The sequence below is a fragment of the Bufo bufo genome, chromosome 1 (genome assembly GCF_905171765.1).
Source record: "Bufo bufo chromosome 1, aBufBuf1.1, whole genome shotgun sequence".
Taxonomy (NCBI): Eukaryota; Metazoa; Chordata; class Amphibia; order Anura; family Bufonidae; genus Bufo; species Bufo bufo.
In genome coordinates this window covers 764,546,064-764,568,332 of record NC_053389.1, presented here as the reverse complement: position 1 = coordinate 764,568,332, position 22,269 = coordinate 764,546,064, and the positions used below count along the sequence as shown (strand labels likewise).

The 22,269-nt window shown below is 45.0% G+C and overlaps 1 protein-coding gene across 1 annotated transcript; it reads left to right on the top strand.

The window, feature by feature from the left end:
- Window positions 1–1,770: 1,770 nt before the first annotated feature.
- Window positions 1,771–22,011, top strand: LOC120986239. Its single transcript, XM_040414702.1, has 5 exons — window positions 1,771–1,891; window positions 16,695–16,880; window positions 18,036–18,131; window positions 21,061–21,123; window positions 21,357–22,011. Exons 1-5 carry the CDS (start codon window positions 1,822–1,824, stop codon window positions 21,773–21,775), a joined length of 834 nt encoding a protein of 277 aa, XP_040270636.1. The 5' UTR covers window positions 1,771–1,821; the 3' UTR covers window positions 21,776–22,011.
- The last annotated feature ends 258 nt before the right edge of the window (window positions 22,012–22,269 follow it).

The window sequence follows — 22,269 nt, the reverse complement described above, 5'->3', positions numbered from 1 at the left end:
TCTGGGCACTATAAACTGATGGTATTCCTCTATTTTTTTAATTCTTTGCCCAATAGTTTTGGATTTTTATGCATGTCCATAATATATGTATATCATCCACTCCTATCTCTCCACATTTTTGGCAAGTAAAGACTTTAGTTCTGTAGTACTTCATTAACTTTTTAGGAGAGTAGTAGAGACGATACAATATATTAAATTGAGTTATTCTATAAGAGAAATTCCTTAAAAACCCTGGTTTTTGCCAGCATAGCTGAATCCCAAAAATCTTCCCGCACAGGGGCCAGAATGCCCTGCCATTTATGGATCAGGTTATCAACTGCTCTTCTGTTATTCTTTTGATGCGGCAGCCGTTGGTATATTCTTGAAATCAATTTCTTGCCAGGTATTAACTTTGTAATATTATCCAAAGCCTGTGGCAAAGTAGTTATTTGTGTGCCTTTCCCTATCGTCTCATACAGTGCGTTTTTTAGTTGTAAGTAATAGAACCTCGACCCTATATTTTTCAGTTGGTATTTCCTTTTTAACTCTTCATAAGGTGTTATATCCCCCGCCTCCCATACCTGATCCAATTTGTATATTCCGTATTTCCACCAGATCTTCTGCTCAATTAACTTTAATTCTGTGAGGCCAATATTGTCCCATAGTATGGTGTCTACATAGAGCCCAGCTTGGGACCATAATTCTTTTACCGTCTCCCAGCTCTTGGCCATCAACAGAATCAAAGGTATATGTTTACCTCCCTGTTGGGCCAGAATACCTGTTTCCATAACTTGAAAGATGTTACATTTCTCCAGTCTTTTATTTATCCCTGCTATTAAATTCTTATAACTTTGCGTATTACTCCATGTTATCATATTTTTTATGATCCCTGCACTAAAATAAAGTTCCAAATCTTTAAAGGTGTTTTCCAGAGAATAGGTAATCAGTTAAAAACTCGGAAACCCCCCTAAAATACAGGGACACTTTAAAGGGGTTGTCCCATCTCAGACATTGGGGACATATTGCTAAGATATGCCCCGAATGTCTGATAGGTGCAGTCCCACCTCTGGAACCTGGACCTATACTTAGAACAGAGCCCGCGAAGCCACAGAGGGCGCACCGCAAATGTGCGGCCGCCCTCCATTAATTTTCTATGGGAGCGCCGAAAAATAGCACACTTGGCTATTTTCGAAAGTCCTATTGAAATGAATGGGAATCGCACCTTGCAAGTCCTGCCACTGCTCCGTTCACTTCTATAGGGCTAAGGGAAATAGCCAGTGCTTAACTATTTTCTGGGACTTTGCAGGCTCTGTTCTAAGTATAGGTCTAGGTCCCAGAGGTGGGACCCGCATCTATCAGACATTGGGGGCATATGCAGTGATATGTCCCTAATGTCTTAAATGGGACAACCCCTTTGAGGGGAATAACGGTTACCCCTCACTAATACATGAAAGTGGCACTGCTCTATCTTAGCAGGTGCCATTCATCTAGCCAACATATTGCCTTCTGAATGTTGTTTATAGGAACTAATCATATGTGAAATACACCTATGTACATAATGAGCATCTTTTTAGTGAGGATAGTAATAATAATATGGTGCAAGCTTGACAGCTATTTCTCTTGAAAGAAACGGCATTGTCATACTCAGGGGAACTTCACTTTCCCTATCTCTTCCTGTTCTCTGTATCCAAGTCCCAAACATGATGAACAAATGTATAATCGCACAGAGCATGTGTCTCCTGAGTCAACTGCGTATTTATTCTTAATGTTCTTATCTCCTTGTACAATAAGTGCTCTCAGTGTCCACATTGCTCAGTATCATCGTCTGTCTCTTAAGGAAACATGTACGGCAATGTGGATTATGTTCCTCCGGTTCAGCGTGGAGAAGGGTTCCTGAAGAGAAGTCCATCAGGTAACTGCATTTTGTACATACTCTGGGTGCCGGGATTACTGGGATCAGTGGTGCCCTCTTTAGTAATGATAGATGATGCACACTATGTGCCCACTTGTCAAGTCTTTCATGATCATGTCAAAGATATACCTACGAGGTCATGAGCAGGTTGTAACGCAATGTCCTGGAAGCCTACTGCAAAGGGTTCATTTTCTGTACTTCATGCACTGTGCATGTCCCATAGCAGTGGCGTAGCTAGAAATGACTGGGCAAATTTTTTAAGGCCTCCCCCCCCAGCAACTTCTTTGCAACCCCCTCCTCCCATTCAAGCCCCACTCTTGTGGCTAGTCAAGATTGCTCTCTTAGACCAGGCCCAGCAGCTTCTCAGTTCGTTTCCTACAGTGTCACTGTATATGAGGGGCCCTGACAATAAAATCTTTTAGTCCTCCTCCTGGATGGGCCCCTTCTGAGTCTGGGCCCCGAAGCAGTTGCTTTCCCTATACCTACACCGCTGTCCCATAGGGTGTATAAGGAGTGGTAGGTTCCTAGTTACTTTTGCTAGGCAGAGCTGGCACCACCTCTTCCTCTCTAGCAGGAAGTTGCTTCAGTCTAGTGTGAGCTGCGGATGGGAAAACATCTAAGAGCAGAGTTAATACAGGGGGAGATCTGTTGCCCTGCGCTTCACAAGTAGTCATAGTTTAACTATAAAAAGAGTTTACTGAATGCAGCAGAAAGTTCAGTGGCCAATCAAGGAGGATTTTGGAGCATTTGTCAGAGAAATGTATCACACCCATATGCAGTACTTGTGCAATAGGTGTTTTATTGTACATTATAATGTTAGGTAGTTTGAGTTTTGGCTGTGCATAAAGTTGAGCGAAGTTCGTACCGAACTTTACAGTGTTCGGCACCCGAACATTTCAGTAAAAGTTTGGGTTCAGTGTTTGGGTAATATTAACCGCCTCCGGACCGCCTAACGCAGGATCGCGTTCCGGAGGCGGCTGTCTCAGGCAGAGTCACGCATCTACGCGTCAGCATCGCCGGCCGGCAAAAGTTACAGGACAAGTTCGTCATCAGCCTGCCAGCCAATGATCGTCGCTGCAGGCTGATGATTTTCAAAAAACCGAATCAGAAGCCAGTTAACACATTATATTTATAAAAATAAGGTGTTAAATGGCTTCTGTGCTCCTCTGCTGGTCCTTTTCATCGGTTGGTCCCAGCAGAGGAGCACAGATCACAGTGAGTACACACCAACACCACACATAGCCCCAGATCCCCCCCCATCACCCCAATTAACCCCTTGATCACCCCTTGATCGCCCCTGTCAATCACCTAGTGAAAGGGAAAAAAGTGATCAGTGTAAACTGTCACTTTTTTTTTTCACTGGTATTGACTGTTAGGTTTTAGGATAGTTTAGGCCCCTTGATTAGGTAGTTAGCATCGGTTAGCGCCCAGCCCACCGCACCGCAGTCACTGATTCACTGATTAGCGTATCGCTAATCAGCATTTGTACTTTTATAGTATCTGTAAGTGATCAGAACTGATCACAGTCAGATCTATAATAGGTATTAGTGTCACCTTAGTTCGCCCTCCACCCAAAATGCAGTGTTTGCCCGATCAGGCCTGATCGGTCGCCCACACGTGCGTTCACCCACGCCTGCCCCGCAGCAGTGACAATTTATTTTTTAATTTTTGATCACTGCACAATCACTTCACAATATCAAAAAATCAGTTTTGATATTTTTTATCAATAGCAGCGGCTTCCGGTACTTCGCTAGCCTCCCATTTGTAAGACAGGCTTGCTTTTTTTCTTGGGTAGTCTCAGGGAATACCTCCTAAATTTAGTTGACCAAATGGCAAATAAGGGGTATTCTTCTGAAGAGGCCTACAGGATTCTGACCCAGTCGGATGAGGAATGGGAACCCTCATCTGACTAATCCAGCGGGTCAGAATATGAACCTGTAGAAAGCAGTGGCAGTCTGACCCAAAGTTCGGACGAGGAGGTTGAGGTCCCTGATACCACCAGGCGTACCCAGCCCCGTGTTGCTAGATCACAGGTTTCCGTACAACATGGTGAAGTGGCGAGCACCAGAAGGGCAGTTGAAGCTGGTACGGTGGCATGTGCAGTAGTTACCCCGTCGCAGCCACCGCACAGACAGGCCCGTAGAGCCCCTAGAGTCCCTGAGGTGCTGGCAAACCCTGATTGGCAGCCCCCAACTTCAGCCGCACCAGTAGTTCCCCCTTTCACCGCCCAGTCTGGAGTTCGGTTTGAGACAGCTCAGATCGGTTCGGCACTGGGATTTTTTGAGCTGTTCTTGACTGCGGAGCTCTTGGACTTAGTCGTGGCAGAAACAAATCGGTATGCCACTCAATTTATAGCTGCCAACCCGGGAAGCTATAATTCCCAGTCTTTCCAGTGGAAACCCGTCCAAGTTTCCGAATTAAAAAAATTTCTGGGCCTTCTCCTCAACATGGGTCTAACCAAAAAGCATGAATTGCGGTCATATTGGTCCACGAACCCAATTCATCACATGCCCATGTTCTCTGCTGCCATGTCCAGGGCACGATTTGAGGCCATCCTGCGTTTCCTGCACTTTAGCGACAACAGCACCTCTCATCCCAGAGGCCACCCAGCTTTTGACCGGCTCCACAAAATTCGGCCCCTCATAGACCACTTCAACACCAAATTTGCAGATTTGTATACCCCTGAGCAAAACATCTGCGTAGACGAGTCCATTTTACCGGGCGCCTTGGCTTCAAACAATACATCCCAAGCAAGCGCGCCCGGTATGGGGTCAAATTGTATAAGCTCTGTGAAAGGGCCACAGGCTATACCCACAAATTTCGGATCTATGAGGGTAAAGATCAGACCCTGGAGCCGGTCGGTTGCCCTGACTACCTGGGGAGCAGTGGGAAGACAGTCTGGGACTTGGTGTCACCCTTATTTGGCAAGGGGTACCATCTTTCTACACAAGTGTGCCTTTCTTCAGGCATTTGTTCCTAGAACAGATTGCCTGCTGTGGCACCGCGCGACCTAGTCGCCAGGGCTTCCCCCAACGGCTCGTTACCACCCGTCTTGCAAGGGGGGAGAGGGCTGCCTTGTGTAACGAAGAACTGCTCGCGGTGAAATGGAGAGACGAGCGTGACGGTTACATGCTCTCCTCCATTCACGCAGACACGACAATACAAATAGAACGGGCAACCAGTGTCATTAAAAAGCCCCTCTCGGTCCACGACTATAATTCGCTCATGGGAGGGGTGGACTTCAATGACCAGATGTTGGCTCCTTATTTAGTTTCCCGACGCACCAGACGCTGGTATAAGAAGGTGTCTGTATATTTAATTCAATTGGCTGTATATAATAGTTTTGTTCTCTACAGTAAGGCTGGGAGAACAGGATCCTTCCTCAAATTTCAGGAAGAGATCATCGAGAACCTCCTGTATCCAGGAGGTTCCGTGGCCCCATCCACCAGTGTAGTGAGCCGTCTACACGATCGACATTTCCCCAGTGTCGTTTCTGGTACCTCAACCCAAGCACCACCCCGAAAAAGATGTCGTGTCTGTAGCAGGAGTGGAATAAGACGTGACACCTGCTATTTCTGTTCTGACTGTCCTGACTGTCCTGACCACCCTACCCTATGCTTTGGGGAGTGTTTCCGGAAGTACCACACACAGGTACACTTAGCATAGGGATTGCGTTTTACAGGACAGGCACACAGGGCTATTAGGGCCCTTTCACTCACACCTCTCCTTTCACCTGGGACAAAGTGCATAATGTAATTCGCCACATCTTTGGCGCGATTTGCGCTTTGCACATTGTCCCATGGGGAAGGAGAGGTTTGTCCTATAAAGGTAAAAAAAAAAAAAATCACCGGTAAGCAAAAAAGTTAATGTTCTGTTCAAAAAGTTAAAGTTTATAAAAGTTAATGTTCCGTTCAAATGTTATATAATGTTAATAAATGTATTGCATTGCGGCCTGGTTTTTTCTTTTTTCTTTTTTACCTTCTAGGTGGACCAACCGATGAACCAGCTGCAGCACTGATGTTCATTCTGACAGAAGCATTGCGCTGCTGTCAGATTACACAAAAGTCATGTATGCGGCGCTGCAAGACGAGATTTCTCCTCTGCAGTAAAAGATACGTTTGCCGAGGCATATGAGCTGAGGGGTGCGGTGTTAATATGCTTTGGCAAACACTTTGTATATAAAAATAAAATAAAAAATCCCGGCAATGATTTATTCATCCACATCGATTGATGTGAATGGAGAAATCGGGTTTGCTAGGGCATACGAGCTAAGTGGGTTTGGATGTTGGGCAGAGCTCCTATGTCCTGGCAGATGCCTTTCCTCTCCTTTTTTTTTTTGGCAGAGATTTTTTCATCCACATTGATTGATGCGAATGAAGAAATCTGTGCCGTTCATTTTTTCTTTCAGCCCAGAGGCTGAACGGAAAAAATATATATCATTACCCGTATGCTCAATATAAGGAGAATAGCAGAAACTCCTAATGCTGGCCATACATGTAATGATTGTGGAGACCCTCAAATGCCAGGGCAGTACAAACACCCCACAAATGACCCCATTTTGGAAAGAAGACACCCCAAGGTATTCGCTAAGGGGCATATTGAGTCCATGAAATATTGAAATTTTTGTCCCAAGTTAGCGGAAAGGGAGACTTTGTGAGAACAAACAAAAAAAAATCAATTTCCGCTAACTTGTGCCAAAAAAAAAAATCTTCTATGAACTCGCCATGCCCCTCATTGAATACCTTGGGGTGTCTTCTTTCCAAAATGGGGTAACATGTGGGGTATTTATACTGCCCTGGCATTTTAGGAGCCCTAAAGCGTGAGAAGAAGTCTGAGATCCAAATGTCTAAAAATGCCCTCCTAAAAGGAATTTGGGCCCCTTTGCGCACCTAGGCTGCAAAAAAGTGTCACACATGTGGTATCGCCGTACTCAGGAGAAGTTGGGCAATGTGTTTTGGGGTGTCATTTTACATATACCCATGCTGGGTGAGATAAATATCTCGGTCAAATGCCAACTTTGTATAAAAGAAATGGGAAAAGTTGTCTTTTGCCGAGATATTTCTCTCACCCAGCATGGGTATATGTAGAAAGACACCCCAAAACACATTGCCCAACTTCTCCTGAGTACGGCGATACCACGTGTGACACTTTTTTGCAGCCGAGGTGGGCAAAGGGGCCCACATTCCAAAGAGCACCTTTAGGATTTCACAGGGCATTTTTTACACATTTTGATTTCAAACTACTTCTCACGCATTAGGGCCCCTAAAATGCCAGGGCAGTATAACTACCCCACAAGTGACCCCATTTTGGAAAGAAGACACCCCAAGGTATTTCGTGATGGGCATAGTGAGTTCATGGAAGTTTTTATTTTTTGTCACAAGTTAGTGGAATATGAGACTTTGTAAGAAAAAAAATAAAGAAAAAACAATCATCATTTTCCGCTAACTTGTGACAAAAAATAAAAAATTCTAGGAACTCGCCATGCCCCTTACGGAATACCTTGGGGTGTCTTCTTTCCAAAATGGGGTCACTTGTGGGGTAGTTATACTGCCCTGGCATTTTAGGGCCCCTAATGCGTGAGAAGTAGTTTGAATTCAAAATGTGTAAAAAATGCCCTGTCAAATCCTAAAGGTGCTCTTTGGAATGTGGGCCCCTTTGCCCACCTAGGCTGCAAAAAAGTGTCCACACATGTGGTATCGCCGTACTCAGGAGAAGTTGGGAAATGTGTTTTGGGGTGTCATTTTACATATACCCATGCTGGGTGAGATAAATATCTCGGTCAAATGCCAACTTTGTATAAAAAAATGGGAAACGTTGTCGTTTGTCAAGATATTTCTCTCACCCAGCATGGGTATATGTAAAAAGACACCCCAAAACACATTGCCCAACTTCTCCTGAGTACGGCGATACCACATGTGTGACACTTTTTTGCAGCCTAGGTGGGCAAAGGGGCCCACATTCCAAAGAGCACCTTTAGGATTTCACAGTGCATTTTTTACACATTTTGATTTCAAACTACTCGTCATGCATTAGGTCCCCTAAAATGCCAGGGCAGTATAACTACCCCACAAGTGACCCCATTTTGGAAAGAAGACACCCCAAGGTATTTCGTGATGGGCATAGTGAGTTCATGGAAGTTTTTATTTTTTGTCACAAGTTAGTGGAATATGAGACTTTGTAAGGAAGAAAAAAATAATCATCATTTTCCGCTAACTTGTGACAAAAAATAAAAAGTTCTATGAACTCACTATGCCCATCAGCAAATACCTTAGGGTGTCTACTTTCCGAAATGGGGTCATTTGTGGGTTTTTTCTACTGTCTGGGCATTGTAGAACCTCAGGAAACATGACAGGTGTTCAGAAAGTCAGAGCTGCTTCAAAAAGCGGAAATTCACATTTTTGTACCATAGTTTGTAAACGCTATAACTTTTACCCAAACCATTTTTTTTTTACCAAAACATAATTTTTTTATCAAAGACATGTAGAACAATACATTTAGAGAAAAATTTAAATAGAAATGTAGTTTTATTTGAAAAATTTTACAACTGAAAGTGAAAAATGTCATTTTTTTGCAAAAAAATCGGTAAATTTCGATTAATAACAAAAAAAGTAAAAATGTCAGCAGCAATGAAATACCACCAAATGAAAGCTCTATTAGTGAGAAGAAAAGGAGGTAAAATTCATTTGGGTGGTAAGTTGCATGACCGAGCAATAAACCGTGAAAGTAGTGTAGTGCAGAATTGTAAAAAGTGGTCTGGTCATTAAGGGTGTTTAAGCTAGGGGAGCTGAGGTTGTTAATATACCATCGGATCGGAGTTTTCTCCAATCTGATGGTATATTTTAACTTGAAGCGTCCCCATCACCAAGGGAACGCCTCTATGTTAGAATATACCATCGGATTTGAGTTAGATCGTGAAAACTCAGATCCGACAGTATATTCTAACACAGAGGTGTTCCCATAGTGATGGGGACGCTTCAAGTTAGAATATACTGAGAACTGTGGACATGTAAGGTACCTGCAAAAGGTAGTGTCCGAAGTGGAAGTAGTGTGCTTGAGATCCAGGCAAAGCGTCGTCAGGCAAATAGTTCACAATCAAAATCTGGAGAAGAGTCAGGCAGGCTAAGGTCATTCACGATCTGGCGGCAAGGTACAAAATCAGCAGGCTGTAGAATAGTCGGGATATCAGGCAGGAGTTCAATACAAGGAAGATCACTGAAGTCAAAACACCCAGGGAAGAAATCCAAATAAACGGGCACTGAGTGATGTCCTCACTTCCTATTTAAAGGCTGTCCAGATTGAGAATTGTCCACAGCTGGCAGCAGGTGGAGCTAGAGAGTATGATGTAGTGTTGAACACAGTAAGGACATTCCCAAAGTCTAGATCTCTTCTGTAGCACAACAGGTAAGGCTATGGTTTAAGAGACCAGGAAGATCCCGGTTTGAATACAACCCGGGTCATGACAGGGCCCCCTCCCCAATGGACCCCTCCGGGGGCCTAGCGGGGCTTAGTGGGAAACGAGGTATGGAAGTCTCGTATAAGAGAAGGGGCATGCAGATCTTTGGCTGGAACCCAGGAGCGGTCTGTGACAGGATACCCCTTCCAATGAACCAGATACCGAAGGCCACGGCCCTGTCTTCTGGAATCAAGAATCTTGGAGACTTCAAACTCATGTTGTCCATCAACAAGAACAGGAGGAGGTAGCTGTTGTGATCTGGAGTAGCGGTTGAAAATAGCTTTTTTGAGGAGTGAAACGTGGAACACGGGATGTATCCGGAGAGAAGAAGGTAATCCTAAGCGATAGGAAACTGGTCCAACTCGAGCAATGATCCTGTAAGGACCAATGAATCGAGGGCCTAATTTGGTAGAAGGTTGTTTCAGTCTGACATACTTGGTTGATAGCCAAACTCTGTCCCCCACCACATATGGAGGTATATGGCGTCTTCGTCTGTTGGAAAAAAGCCTGTACTTGCCTGCTGATTTCCGTAGTAATAAACGAATCTTCTTCCAATGTAGTAGAATATTTTTCACCCGCTGATCTGCTGCTGGTACACCAGAAGAAGGCTGAAGTAGGGGAAAAGTCTGAGGGTGATAGCCTAGGGCTGCGTAGAATGGTGTGGTATGAAGAGCACTGTGCCAACGGGAATTTAGGGCGAACTCAGCTAAAGGCAAATACTCAGACCAGTTGGAGTGTAAGGCATTGACATAATGTCGAAGGTAGGTTTCTAGGGTCTGGTTCATGCGTTCGGTTTGACCATCAGTTTGAGGGTGATGTGAGGTAGAGAGTGAGAGCGTTACTCCCAGTTTCTTGCAGAACGCTCTCCAGAATCGGGAAACGAACTGGGATCCGCGGTCTGAGATGACATTGGTAGGTATGCCATGATGTCTTACAATATGGGAAAGGAAAAGAGTGGACAGTGCTTTCGCTGTAGGTAATCCCGGAATCGGCACAAAATGAGACATTTTGGAAAAGCGATCCACTGTGACCCATATAGCAGTCATGCCCTCGGACTTGGGTAAGTCTACAATGAAGTCCATGGTCAAATGGGTCCAAGGCTGGCGAGGTGCCGGAAGTGGATGTAACAGTCCAGCAGGTAATGTGCGGGGTACTTTATTAGCAGCACAAGTTGGGCAGGCAGCCACATAGTCAGTAACATCCTTTTTCATACGAGGCCACCAGACATGACGCTGCAAGGTCTTAAGAGTGATGGTGACACCAGGATGACCGGATAACACGCCATTATGTGCCCAGAGGAGTATAGGTTTTCTGAGACTAGGGGCTACGTACAGGCGACCTGGTGGTATCTTCAATCCCTGGGGAACACGATTCTGGGTTTCTTGTAGCTGTTGGGAAAGGGCCGTAGAGATCTGTGCGACAATTTTGTGAGGTGGGATTATATACTGCTCGGCTGGTTGATCTTCTTCAGAGGAAGCGAACTGTCTGGAAAGAGCATCGGCTTTTTTGTTTCTATGCCCTGGAACGTAAGAAAGGACAAAATTAAAACGGGAGAAAAACAGAGCCCATCGAGCCTGACGTGAGTTCAGACGTCTAGCAGTCTGAAGATACAGTAGGTTTTTATGGTCAGTGAGGATAGTAAAAGGTTTGGAAGCCCCTTCCAGAAGATGTCGCCATTCAGACAATGCCAATTTGATGGCCAGTAGTTCTCGATTCCCAACATCATAATTCATCTCTGCCGGAGAAAACTTTCTAGAGAAAAAAGCTACTGGATGGATTCTACCAGACTTTGGCTGTCTCTGGGAGAGTACGGCACCTGCTCCAACCTCAGAGGCATCAACCTCAACAATGTACTGGAGGTCAGGATTTGGATGCTGAAGAATTGGAGCTTTACTGAACATGTCCTTTAATCGCTGGAAAGCTGATTTTGCTTCTGAAGACCACGCCTTGCAATTTGTACCCTTCTTAGTCATGGCAGTAAGGGGTGCCGCAATGGAGGCAAAACTCTTAATGAAGCGTCTGTAGTAATTTGCAAATCCTAAAAAGCTTTGGAGTCCTCTTAAAGTGGTCGGTTGGGGCCATTGCAAGACAGCGGAAAGTTTTTGAGGGTCCATTTGGAAACCGTCAGCACTTATGATGTACCCAAGGAAAGGAATACAGCTTTGATGGAAACTGCATTTCTCGATCTTTGCATAAAGATGGTTTTCTCTAAGCCGTTGTAATACCTGTTTCACATGCGAGATGTGCTCTGGAAGAGTCTTGGAAAAGATTAAAATGTCGTCCAAGTAGATGATCACAAAACGGTTGCTGAAATCATGAAAAATTTCATTCATGAAACGTTGAAAGACAGCAGGTGCGTTACACAAGCCAAATGGCATGACCAAATATTCAAAGTGTCCATTACGAGTGTTGAATGCTGTCTTCCACTCGTCCCCCTCATTAATTCGAATCAGGTTATAAGCCCCTCGTAGGTCTAGCTTGGAGAATATAACAGCCCCCTTAAGTAGATCAAATAGTTCAAGAATGAGTGGCAAAGGGTAGGAGTCCTTTACGGTGATTTGATTTAACCCCCGATAGTCTATGCATGGTCGAAGGCCCCCATCTTTCTTTTCAACGAAGAAGAAACCTGCCCCTACTGGAGAAGAAGAGGGTCGGATAAAACCTCTTTCCAAGTTGTCTCTTACGTATTCCTCCATAGAGTTTTGTTCGGGCAGAGACAGGGGGTAGGTCTTTCCTTTGGGAAGAGGTGCTCCGGGAATCAATTTAATTGTACAGTCAAAAGGACGATGTGGGGGTAACACCTCTGCCTTTTGTTTGCAAAATACGTCTGCAAAGTCATGGTATTCACGAGGCAAGGTAGGTGGGATAGTCACAGGAGCCAACATGCAAGCAGAAAGTCTTTTGGGTTGAGACAAACAGCGAAGGCAACAGGACGATCCCCAGGAGGTTAGTTCTCCATTTTCCCAATCAAAAGAGGGGTTGTGAAGTTGTAACCATGGGTAACCAAGGATGATAGGCAGAAGCGGAGAATCAATAAGAGACAAGACAACTTCCTCTTTGTGGAGGAGGCCTACCTGCAGGGTGATTGTCGTAGTCTCGAATTTCACAATACCATCTCCCAAGGGCTGTCCATTCAGGGTGGTAATGTTCAGGGGTCTAGACTTAGGAACAAACGGGATGTTGTTCTTTCTTGCAAAAGTGTAGTCCAAGAATATACCCACAGCTCCGGAATCCACAAAAGCCTCACAGAAAACAAGCTTAGAAGATAAATGGATAGTAGTCGGAACAGTAATCTTGGTCTTGGAGGATCTACCTGTAAGGTCTAAGCCAGCTCCTCCAACACTGGTTAGACCCTGCCTTTTACTGGACGGGAGGGGCAGACAGATACTAAATGTCCTTTAAGTCCGCAGTACAGGCATAGGCCCAATGAACGCCTCCTTTGTTTCTCTGACTCAGTTAGGTGGAGACGGCTCACCTCCATGGGTTCCACAGGTGTCTGGGGTTCAACAGAGGTTTCAGGTTCTGGCTGAGGTGGTGCTTGGAAGTTAGGGGCCAAACGGTAAACTAGCCTAGGAAACTTGCGGGTTCTAAGTCTCTCTTGGCACCTTTCATGGTACCGGACATCCAGACGAACACACAGCTCTATGAATTTCTCAAGGTCTTCTGGGAGATCTTTATAGACTAATTCGTCCTTGATGCGATCCGTAAGACCCTTTCGGAAGGCTGCACGTAATGCCCTTGAGTCCCAATTTGTTTCAGCAGCAAGGGTACGGAACTCAATAGCATACTGTGCCACAGATCTGGTGTCTTGTTGTATGTCCAAGAGGGAGTACTCAGCTGCAGAAACTCTACCTGGCTTGTCAAATACAATCTGGAGAGAGGCCAGAAATTTTTCAGCATCTTGGAGTACAGGATCGTTGCGTTCCAAATAAGGAGAGACCCAGGCCAGGGCCTTCCCCTTTAACAAGGAAATTACAAAAGTCACTTTGGCAGACGAAGTGCTAAAAGTCGCAGGGTTGTTGCGGAAATGCAAACGGCAAACATTTAAAAAGCCTCTGCAGTCCTCAGTATCACCACCAAACTTGTCAGGCAAGGGAAGTTTTGGTGGTACAGAAGAGGCGGGTTGGACCGTAGCAGGAGTAGGATCCGGAGTCTGAACCGTTGCAGAGGAACCAGGCAAACAAGATTTGAGCATGGTGCAAAGTTCATCTAACTTGGCGTCCAGGGAAGAAAGATGCTGTTCATGAGCTCCGATCAATTGTCCCTGACGTGTAATCGCCTTAACAATCTCAGCAGGGTCCACTGCCATTGTGGCCCGTTTATTATGTAAGGTACCTGCAAAAGGTAGTGTCCGAAGTGGAAGTAGTGTGCTTGAGATCCAGGCAAAGCGTCGTCAGGCAAATAGTTCACAATCAAAATCCGGAGAAGAGTCAGGCAGGCTAAGGTCATTCACGATCTGGCGGCAAGGTACAAAATCAGCAGGCTGTAGAATAGTCGGGATATCAGGCAGGAGTTCAATACAAGGAAGATCACTGAAGTCAAAACACCCAGGGAAGAAATCCAAATAAACGGGCACTGAGTGATGTCCTCACTTCCTATTTAAAGGCTGTCCAGATTGAGAATTGTCCACAGCTGGCAGCAGGTGGAGCTAGAGAGTATGATGTAGTGTTGAACACAGTAAGGACATTCCCAAAGTCTAGATCTCTTCTGTAGCACAACAGGTAAGGCTATGGTTTAAGAGACCAGGAAGATCCCGGTTCGAATACAACCCGGGTCATGACAGGACATAACGGCCCCCTTCTGCCTGGTAGCACCTGATCTCTTACAGGGGGCTGTGATCCGCACAATTAACCCCTAAGTTGCCGCACCTGAGGGGTTAATTGTGCGGATCACAGCCCCCTGTAAGAGATCAGGTGCTGCCAGGGAGCAGGGGGTCAGACCCCCCTCCCTCCCCAGTATTAAAATCATTGGTGGCCAGTGCAGCCCCCCCACCCCTTCCCTATTAAAATCATTGGTGTCCAGTGCGGCCTCCCCTCTCCCTCCCCCTAATTAAAATCATTGGTTAACAACCCACCCCCCATCATTGGTGGCAGCGGAGCTGCAGTTCCGATCGGAGTCCCAGTTTAATCGCTGGGGCTCCGATTGGTTACCATGGCAGCCAGGACGCTACTGCAGTCCTGGCTGCCATGGTTACTTAGCACTTTTAGCAGCATTATACTTACATGCGCTGTCTGTGGCCGGCCGGCTCTCCTCCTACTGGTAAGTGAAAGGTCTGTGCGGCGCATTGCTTATAGCACAGACCTGTCACTTACCAGTAGGAGGAGCGCCCGGCCGGCCACTGACAGCGCACGTAAGTATAATGCTGCTAAAAGTGCTAAGTAACCATGGCAGCCAGGACTGCAGTAGTGTCCTGGCTGCCATGGTAACCGATCGGAACCCCAGCGATTAAACTGGGACTCCAATCGGAACTGCCGCTCCGCTGCCACCAATGATGGGGGGGAGGGGGTTGTTAACCAATGATTTTAATTAGGGGGGAGAGGGGAATAGGGGGGGCCACACTAACCACCAATGATTTTAATAGGGGGGGGCCCGCACTGGCCACCAATGATTTATATACTGGGGAGGGAGGGAGGCGGGGCCACACTGGCCACCAATGATTTTAATACTGGGGAGGGAGGGGGGTCTGGCCCCTGCTGCCTGGCAGCACCCGGTCTCTTACAGGGGGCTGAGATCCTCACAATTAACCCCTCAGGTGTGGCACCTGAGGGGTTAATTGTGCGTATCACAGCCCCCTGTAAGAGATCGGGTGCTGCCAGGCAGCAGGGGGCAGTTATGTACACAGTTCTTAGTATATTCTAACTTGAAGCATCCCCATCACCAGGGGAACGCCTCTGTGTTTGAATATACTGTCGGATCTGAGTTTTCACGATCGTGAAAACTCAGATCTGAAAAAGCTAATACTATTATTTTCCGTTATAACCATGTTATAACGGAAAATAATAAAGTGAAGTTCGGTCCCCATTGACTTAAATGGGGTTCGGGTTCGTGTCCAAGTTTGGATCAAGTTCGGGTCCCGAACCCGAACTTTTTTTTAAAGTTCGGCCGAACTCCCCAAACATCTAGGTGTTCGCTCAACTCTAGCTGTGCATTCCTGCAGAAGAGGAGAGAATGGCAAATGGTTGTCAGAAAACGGACTAACCACCTTGTTCCTCCCGTCTTGGTAGAAGTGATCTGATCCTGCTTCCTGCTAGGAGGGGGAGTTGCTATGTCTTATCTGGACCACTCCTGCTCCTATTCTCTGCACCATCTCCTCAGGGGCTCACTGCATATACTCAGGTCACAGACTTCCCTGCATACTAGTTGGAGTAAATAGCTTCAGGATCCCCATCATAACAAAAGGACAGAGACTGAATTCCACTGAGAATACTGTAATCATATAGACAAGATCAATTGCACCCCTTGGTTAATTTGGGAAGATTGTGCAGCCTATAAGAGAGAATCAGAAATGATTTTAGCACTATATAAGGGTGGGAGTCCCTTGTAATGGTGCCAGCTGCATAATCACACGTCTGGTTTCAGCACGGAAACAGCCCTGGAAGTTACAAAGGCACAATATGCTGGCATGCAGAAGTACTCCAGCATATTAATAATTAAAAATGTATAATTAAAGTCTCTGTATTGAACAGAAAGATGTAAAAATAGATTAATAAATAATAAATAGATTTGAAATACAGAGAAAACACATTTTAAGTGAAATATATTTTATTTCATTAACCCTTATAGGACCTTGTGATTTTTCGTTTTCGCTTTTCACTCCTCACCTTCCCAGAGTCATAACTTTTTTACATATCTCAGGAGAACAAAAGGATCAGGCAAAAATATTCACTTTTCCTGATCATTCTCTCCCCCAACATCATCTGTTGGTGGAGAGTCAGAAGTTTCCCACAAACATCAGACTGTTCTCGACAGGTTTGGCTGACACTACACTAATGGGGGCCTTTAGGGTAATGGCAGAGGAAACAAACATCAGACTTGTGTGTCCTAGAGGTTTTAAAACCTAGCACCAAAATGGATTAGGGCCCATTTTAATGTTTTACTTGAGGCTACGGACACCACTTGAGGCTATGCAAATGGCTGATGGAATATAGTGTATACCTAGGTAATTACGATAATTACTCTGCACAAATCCTTACTTTTCAAGTGGTCATCTTTACATTGGAAACTAAACTCCCTATTTTTGGCTCTAAACCTACTGTCCCTCACTTCTCCTGAAATGTCCCTTGGTTGTAAATGGGGTCCATGGCACCGATGCATCTTAATGAAATCTCTCTTCTCTTCTTCTGTTTTCAGAACATGGTAACTTATATCTACAAGAAGAAAGTATATATGAACCAGTGCGGGGAAGTGAGAAGCCAGACTCTGAGAACTTCTGGAGATTATCATCTGCTGGGAGCAGTGTGGAAGACACCACACTTCAGTGGAACCAAGACCCACCACAACGAAGAAAAACATGGATCTCTTCTTTTCAAAGGCATTGTAAGAATCCCAATATAAGTGGACACACTGGGGTGCCATGACTGAGGTCCGATGGCCAACTTTGCGGTTTTAGTGAGACATGTGCAGGGATGTTGGCCGCACAGATATGTGCAGGGGTCAGCACCCCATTATATTGCCCATGTAGCTTCCCCAATCAATGTTGGATTTACAAAAACATTGAGAAGCAAAATATCCCTTGATTATACTCACTTTGCCAACCTTTTACATGCATTGCATCTCACCTAGGATTAGGAAAAAAACTCATGTAATATTCCTGGTGATGTAGACTGGCTAAGTTGCGAAGGGGCTGTTCACATCTGCTTTTAGCTGTCCTCTAAGTGTTCCATTGGGGGATACAGTTTGCAGATATTTTAAGTATCTGTAAAGTTGTTGTATATTTTGTTTTTTAAACCATACTCACCTGCTCTCCACCGCTCTGTTCTTGCTCTGTGGCTTCCTGGCTCTTATTTTTTGAGACTTCTGGTCCACAGCTTCTGCATGGGTCACATTCCGCTAGAGCACATGTCACTGCTGAAGACAGTAATTGACCCTATGCATACAGAAGTTCAGCGATAGGGACCAATAGTCCAGTAAAAAGACCCTAGGAGCCATGAAGCTGGAACAGAGTGGCAGGAAACAGGTGAGTATGATTTTTGCAACAGGTACATAAAAAAATAAAAAACTGGACATCCCTTTTCAGCAGATCCATTTTCTTCAAATTGAGTCCAAACTATAAAATTTGTTAGACCAGCAATTCTGTCTGTTCTTCTTCTAATGGAAAACACAATAGTAGAATCTAGACGTACAGGTGAAACTAAGCTTAATATTTTGGACTTTGTCAGCCTTACTAAAGTGAATAGATCTGCTGAGGGATATGTTTGAGTTATCTTTTTTCTGATATTCAGGCATACTCCCCTGGCAGCAGGCACAGCTGGTGGAAAAAACATTATGTGAACATACCCTAATAGTCAGTATCTGGTGGCATAAGATAGATAATCTAACTCTGCTTCTAAATGACTCAGAGGGATGTTTCAAGGTACTCAAGAGTGCTTTTGGCACCTGCAGACTAATTACAGTAGGTGACTTTGCAACATGCTTTTAAATGAAGATCATGACAATGAAGATCATCTCTGAAACCACTTTCTTCTTTAACAGGTTGTCATCAGAAGCACAAGCTCTTGATTTCTTTTTTCAGTTGTGGCCTTCTACTGATCTTGAGCATCCTTATATTGGGTTATTTTATGTCCAAGTGTAAGTATTTCATGACCTATGGGTATCCTAACTTGAGAATGAATTAAAGGTCAAATGTGTTCACTCCTTGAAGGGGTTGTGCAGCCAGGACATATTGATGTCCTATCCTCAGGTCATCAATCAGCAGTTTGAAGAGGAGGCGGTACGAGCACTGCTTCCTCTTCAAGATTACACTGGACGGTGTCTGGCTTGCAGCGGCGGCGCAGTGTAATTACAAATGATTACTGGTAATTCCACTGTGCCACCAAGACTTCCAAGAGGATGCGCTGTGTGATATTGAAGAAGAACTAGAGATTGCACGACCACAGCCTCCATTTCGGGAATCAGACCCCCATCGATCAGACATTGACGACCTATCCTGAGGATTGGAGATCAATATGTACTGGCTGCACAACCCCTTTGAAGGAACCTTTTTGTAACCAATATGTGTCTTCTAAAGCCAAAAACCACCATGATTTCTAGTACCCATGTGGAAATGTACAGCACTTTATAGATGCAGCAAAAGTACATGAAAAATTTGTGGCAAATTAATGATGCATGTCTTTATTAACTTTGAGCCTTTTTAGCTTGCTCGTTATCATGCTTCCTTTTTTTTTTTTAGAAATGTAGAGGTAGGCGTAAAAATTGTTAATACCCAGACAAAATCTCACACGCTGTGTACTCCATTTTTTGAATTTGTGACTCTGCTGTTTTCAAAAGTGATGAGAAAGGCAGACCTGATATTTTGAGGTGGGTCCTCACATAGACTTAGTAGAATTTGTGCCAGACAGTAGTGCAGGTTATAGAGGTAATCGATAATCTGCTCATTCCAAGCATAGGTTTCAATTTCTTGAGCTGCACCTACGCCATGTGAAATGAACGTGATGTCACATGACCTAGAAAGAGACCTAAGCGTTAACAGGAGTGCCAGGGTCTCTTCGTACAGCTGATTGGCAGAGGTCCCGGGAGTCGGACTCCTGCTGATCTCATATTGATGACCTATCCTGACAGGAGCAGACTTGGAACCTAAAGTGGCCCTGAAAAAAAACTAAAAGTGGATCCATGTTGTAGGCGGATCCAAATTGACAAAAGGCAGTGTCAGAAATGCCAAAGCAGAAAATACTGACCCAGCAGAACCCTATACGGAAATGCAACACAATATATTGCCCCAAACGCTACCCCTCTGTGGTGGTCATCAATACCTGCCATTTTCTGTCCTCCTCCAGATATGGGGCAGAGGGCTTAGGTGATGAGATGCGGGCCACAGCAGTTGAATTCAGGGTGGCATGTGCGGTTGCTGGCCACATAGATGAATACCTGATTCTCACAGAGTTAATTACTGCTGACAGCAGAGCTCATTATGTACCCGGTCAGTGACTAGGGTTTGGGTGGCCTCCTGGGCATCGGCCCACCGGAAAGTTTCCCTGTAGGGTTTATGGCCAGTCCGCCTCTGTCTTCTAAGATAAGTCATCAATATGTAAATTCTGGAGATAAGCTTTAATAACTTTAGTGCTTTTTTTAGTAACGTATTTCAGTTTAAAGCCATAACGATTATGTGCCATACATGTACCTGTATGGTGCAGGGCATCAAACATGCAGGAACAGAAAAAATAAGAGACTCCTAAATGCTGGAGAGGACATGTATGGGTGGAAGAAGCTGGAGACTGTGCTCTGTGCTGCAGCATGCATATCACAGGCAGCGTGCAAATTTGGGTTCATTTCAGGGAGCGGCAGAGATGATGGGCTCTTAAGAGCTTTACATCTATTGCATTAAATAGTCTGGGGGAGATTCAGTGACATCAGTTTATACAGTGGTGGTCACCTAGTCACAGCACCACATACCTCTTACATCCAGTGATGTCTCCTTTGATGTAGATATTCTCTTTCCTCATGTTCTCCTTTCAGACCAGACCACATCATGATTTCTTTCAGCCGTGTCTCATCTCTGCAGAGATTGACAGACATCTTAGTTTCCTACTTTTCCATCCTCCTCCCACCTTCTCAACATCCCATCCTGCCTCCCCCAGTACTGTACCCGCTGTGCCCCCCAATACTATACTGCAGAAAAAGAAACAGCATATAAATGCATCCACCATTGTGTATAAGTACGAAAAAATGCCTTCATAATGTGTGCCAGTACAAAAAATACCTCCTCTGTGCCCCCAGTAGAACCAATGTCCCCATAGTGCACCCATAATGTGTGCCAATGCCCCTGTGTGTGCCAGTACAAAAATACCCCCTCTTAGTTCCCCCAGTAGAGATAATGTCCCCATAGTGCCCCTACAATGTGTGCCAGTATAAAATACTTATATAATGCCCCCAGTATATTCCCCCATAGTGCTTGTCTCTCCCTTCCCCATAGTGCCCCCCACAACCTATAACAGAATAAAATTCCCCTATGTAGTGCCCCCATAATCTGTGCCAGAATAAAATTCCCCTATATAGTGCCCCCATAGTCTGTGCTTATATTGTTCCCCCAGTAGATGCCCCCATAACGCTCCTTCCCCCATTCCTCAATTTGACCAAACAGCAGGGTGTAAAAAAAACAAAACACTAATACTTACCTCCATGGCACTTTCGGCGATGCAGGCATTTTCCGGCCTGTGTCCTGCGCTGTATGCTGCCCGACTCAGGCGGCACAATGATAATGATGCCTGAAACCTATCAGAAGGAGTGGTGCAGGGAGACGACGCTCCCGTGCCCGCACTGCAACATCCAGCTGTATCGCTGTCCCGAGGACGGCGATACAGCCAAATATAGAGAGATGAGCGCTTCCACAATTGGCGGTGCTGCCCTGCACCTAGTGCTATCCTGGATTGTTCCTATGCAATGACCCAGACATTTCCCTTTAAGAGCCCCAACACTATGATAAAGTTTTGCCTTCTGATATTGAGTGTGATCTATTTTCCACTCGTTCTCCTTAAAACAAAGATGATTTTTACATTTGCAGATTATGCTATAGAGACAGAATTAGAAATGGTGAAAGAGCAGCAAAGGAGGTATATTACAAAGGGTAAGTAATTACATATACACTCTTAACTCCAGGGGTGCAGCTGTAGACGGTGAAGAGGTTGGGCACCCAGAGACCCCTCTGTTACATAGGAAGACGTCAGTGTTATAAACTGCATAGATGGGGCACTCGTACAGATTTTGCACTGGGGCCTAGGAGCTTCAATCTACACCTCTAATAAACCACATTGCTATGACCTTTTTATAAAACAGTCTTTCTTTTATTTCCATCCACAGGTTCCTTCCTCCTGTATAATGAGGCCCATAACAAGTGTGCAGAGGTGCGCTCACATTCCTCTAGCCGTAATCTTTTTGAGCTGACTGCCTCCGTTTGCTCTTCACTTTCCTACTCGCAGTTCTTCCACTGGCTCCCAGGAGGCAGGCTCATGAGCTCGGAGGAGGGACTATGTGTAGGGGTGGAGGGAAAGCCTCAGTCTCAGAAGCCTCTAAGGCTTTATCAATGTGACACTGACAATACCTTGAGCTGGGAGTGTAACAACGATACTTTGCTGGGAGTTAAAGGGGAAAATCTATTCTTTAACTTTGGGAATAATGTAAAATATTTGGTTATGCTTTACTGGGGCAATGGGGTCTGGAGTCGCTGGAGAGCTCGAAACCTTGATGGAAAGGTATTAGTTGGGGGGGCTTGTGCTTAATGGAGGTCAAAATAATTTCATTGTGGCTTAAATCTCAGGAGCTCAGCTGTTAAAGGGGTTGTCTCACACTAAGACCAACCCCTTTTAGGGAAAGGCATCTTGCTTTACCCTTAAGGTAATGACTAGAGATGAGCGATTTTCATATTTTGAAATTCGTTCACGCTTTGTTTGGTGGTAAAAATAGAAATGCGTTATGGATTCCGTTACCACGGACCATAACGCAATTCTATGACGGAATGCATAAAGGAATGCCTTTAGTTATTCATTCCGTCATAATAGAAGTCCATGTGCTGCAAAACGGATCCGTCCCATTGCATGGGAGTCCTCTCCTGCATAACGGAAACGAGACGGATCCGTATTGCAGCCGATAGACTTCTAAAGGCATTCCGTTATGCATTCCGTCATAGAATTGCGTTATGGTCCGTGGTACCGGAATCCATAATGCAATTCTGCTTTTACCCACAAACGAAGCGTGAACGAATTTCATAACATGA